We start from the raw sequence: 3,225 nt of genomic DNA, 5'->3' as shown, positions 1-3,225 counted from the left end.
AGAAGACGATGCCACGCATTGAACGCAATCTCCTTGCAAAACGCGCGCGTTCACATCCGGGTCCGTCGCTTTGCTTCGGGGGCTTGTTTTAGCCTCCTGAAGCATAGCACGGAGGAAGAGTCATCTGTAGGATGCTCTGAGAAGCGCGCGCGCCATTTCGACACAGTAGTACACGACAGTGCTGGTAGGCGGCAGCAGCAGTCTGGTAGCGCCCCGGAAGGCATGCGGCTAAAAGGAGGAAAATATTCCATGTTTTGATTGGCTCCCAAAACCACTGTCGGTTGGGGACAAAAGTTGGGGACATTTAGGGAATTTGTTTTTGAAGCGAGCAGGCTTGTTGTAGCCTCGCGCGTCACCTTCCCCGTAAGAAGCTGATTTCCGGCGTCTAGCAGCAGACGACGCAAGAAACGGCTGGCACTGAGGCTTCCTTTTGTAATGATTTCAGTTTTGACGCGTGTCTTGTTTGACGACATTTTTTTTACGAATGCGGAGCGTGCCTGCCTGACCATGTCCATGGTATTGCCCGGAGTTTGTCCTGCGCTGCTTCCTTTATTCTTGTGAACTTGCCTCCGTGTGGCAAGTTTATGGAGGACGTTTTCTTCAATATTTCTCCGGCACTGAATTATCGTTGCTTCTTCCAAGGACGATGAGAAAAAAGAGAGAGAGAGAATTAACTTTTATTTGCACCCGTCTAAAATTACGAGGGAGAGGGCATTAGCCTAGACCCCCGTTCACCCCCTAACGGCCGGAATCACTTGGGATTCGGCGGCGGTCAGGGCCAGACCGATGACTTTGCGTTGCTCTTCTGCTTTATGGTTGAGTATTAAGATCTCCCAGGATTCCACATTTCTGTTCGGGTCGTTATAGAAAGGGTATGTCCAGACCATGTGGGCTAGGTCCGCAATGCTATTGCAGTGAGTGCACTTAGAATTAAAGACTTCCGGATGCCATTTGCTGTATAGTTGAGGGTTCGGAAACACCCCGGTTTGCAATTTCCTCCACATAACTTCCTCTTTTTTGCTGAGCTGTTTATCCGCCGCTGGATAGATCTTGCGACCGAGCTTATAATGAGAAATTATTTCTTGGAATGTCGTTAATTCGTCACGTGTTGGAAGGGGTTCCTCGCGTGGAGGCGGTGAGTCAGCTGCGATCGACAGGTAAGTGAGGCCTCGGGCGGTCGCATGCGCCTTCTCGTTCCCCCGCAGACCCTTGTGGGTCGGGCACCATATCAGTGAAATTTGATCTGCTGATATTTGACCTTCTCTAAGAATTTTGGCGGCTGCAGCAGAGACCCTGCGCATATCATAATTCCTAATGGCTGCCTTAGAGTCACTAACAACCACCCTTGTACCGGTTTGTGCTATTGCTAGAGCAATAGCAACTTCTTCTGCCTCAGTTGCATTTGTGTTTTTGACGGTGCAGCACGAGACCGGGTCTCCACTCTCACGAACTACTACCGCTGTGTGTGCGGTCTTGTTATTGTCGTATTCGGCAGCGTCCGTGTACAGTACATCAGACCTCCCTTCAAATTTGGCCTGCAAGGCGATAGCCCTATTTTTTCGTCTGCCTTTGTGAAATACCGGGTGCATGTTTTTAGGCAGCGGTATAATCATGAGTCTATTCCTAGTTGGTCTAGGTACGATATCAGTCTGCTTGGAAAATTGAGACGGTTCGAATCCCAGGCGCTCCATGATGTTCCTTCCAGTTTTACTTCTCAAACGTCTTTGATGCTGAGACACCGTGGCGGCTTCTATAAGCTCATCCAGAGTGTTTGATACACCTAGTCTTAGAAGCTTTACCGTCGGGGTGTTCGGAGGAAGACCTAGTGCGGTTTTGATCCCTTTCCTGAGTATGATTTCAATTTTATCTTTCTCTGTTTTACAAAGTTTGAGATAGGGTGCAACGAATACTACACGACTTATGACGAAAGCCTGAACCAATCTCAAGAGATTGGCCTCCCTCATCCCCACATGCTTGTTAGAAATGCGCTTAAGTAACCTGCACGTCTGGCTGGTACTCGCTTCAAGTCTCCTGATAGTTTTAGTGTTTTTGCCATTTGTTTGTATGTGCAGCCCTATGACTCTAATACTGTCTACGGTCGGGATGGCATTTCCATTCACTCGTAAAGCAACGTCGTAGCTCTTGGAAGGGGGACTGTTTCTTTTCCTCTTTGGAGATGGTAGAAAAAGAGCCTCTGATTTTTCTGCCGAGCATTTCAACCCGATCGGCTCAAGATATTTTTCTATTGTATCTATGGCCTTCTGAAATGTACTTTCAATTTGGCCGTCGCTACCCCTGTTCACCCACAGCGTCAAGTCGTCCGCATATATGGTGTAATTCAGGTTTGTTATTTCGTCCAGCCGCCCTGGAAGCCCGATCATCGCTACATTAAACAAGGTCGGAGAGAGGACGGACCCTTGCGGTGTCCCTCTATTCCCCAATTTAATATTTTTGAGCGACTCTCCTCCCAAGCTGATGGTTGCAGTCCGATTGGAGAGAAAATCCCTTACGTAGTTATACGTCTTCACGCCTACGTTTAGCCCGCTAAGGTTCTCGAGTATTGCTGCGTGTTTTACATTATCAAACGCTTTAGAGACGTCCAGGCCCACAATTACCCTAGTATCAACAGTCTTTCTGTCGATAACCTGCTCTTTCAGCTGCAGCATGACATCGCATACCGACAGGTGTGATCTGAAGCATATCATAGTATCAGGATACAGGTTTTGATCTTCCATGAATCTATTCAGTCTAGTTTGGATTACGTGCTCCATCAATTTTCCAATACAAGATGTGATGGAAATTGGCCGGAGGTGCTCAAAGCTTAGCTTCTTCCCTGGCTTCGGAATCAAGACCAAGTTCGCAGATTTCCACTCTTGCGGTACCTCTCCCTTGTCCCAGCATTTTTGCATATACGTTGTTAGATTACTAATGGAACCGTCGTCAAGATTCCTGAGCATCCTGTTGCTGATTTTATCCGGCCCGGCAGCCGTTTTGGTTCTGAGGCGGTTGATTTCAGCCGTCACTTCCGCGACCGTGATGGGACTGTCTAAGTCCGGGTTTTCCGAGCCCGCGTACTCAGGGAGACTCTCAACTCCAACACAACTGAGGTATCGATCCCTAACCTCCGTTAACAGTTTCTTCGTCGGACCTTCATATTTATACACGAGCTTTTGAAGCTGCTGTCGAGCCTCCGACTTGATTTTCACTGGATCTAATAGATGTCGG

The 3,225-nt window shown here is 48.2% G+C and overlaps 1 protein-coding gene across 1 annotated transcript; it reads right to left on the bottom strand.

Annotated features, from left to right (window-relative positions):
• Positions 1-731: 731 nt before the first annotated feature.
• Positions 732-1,964, bottom strand: LOC144144883 (uncharacterized). Its single transcript, XM_077676382.1, has one exon. The coding sequence runs from the start codon at positions 1,962-1,964 to the stop codon at positions 732-734; it is 1,233 nt and encodes a 410-aa protein (XP_077532508.1).
• Between the last annotated feature and the right edge of the window lie 1,261 nt (positions 1,965-3,225).

The sequence above is a fragment of the Haemaphysalis longicornis genome, unplaced genomic scaffold, assembly GCF_048455015.1.
Source record: "Haemaphysalis longicornis isolate Haplotype H1 unplaced genomic scaffold, Haemaphysalis longicornis Haplotype H1 scaffold_7, whole genome shotgun sequence".
NCBI lineage: Eukaryota > Metazoa > Arthropoda > Arachnida > Ixodida > Ixodidae > Haemaphysalis > Haemaphysalis longicornis.
The sequence above is the reverse complement of the archived record's forward strand: the minus strand, read 5'-3'. Positions and strand labels throughout refer to the sequence as shown.

Coding starts and splice junctions, on each gene's coding strand:
- LOC144144883 (XM_077676382.1), bottom strand. CDS start 1,964: ATGAGGGAGGCCAATCTCTTGAGATTGGTTCAGGCTTTCGTCATAAGT.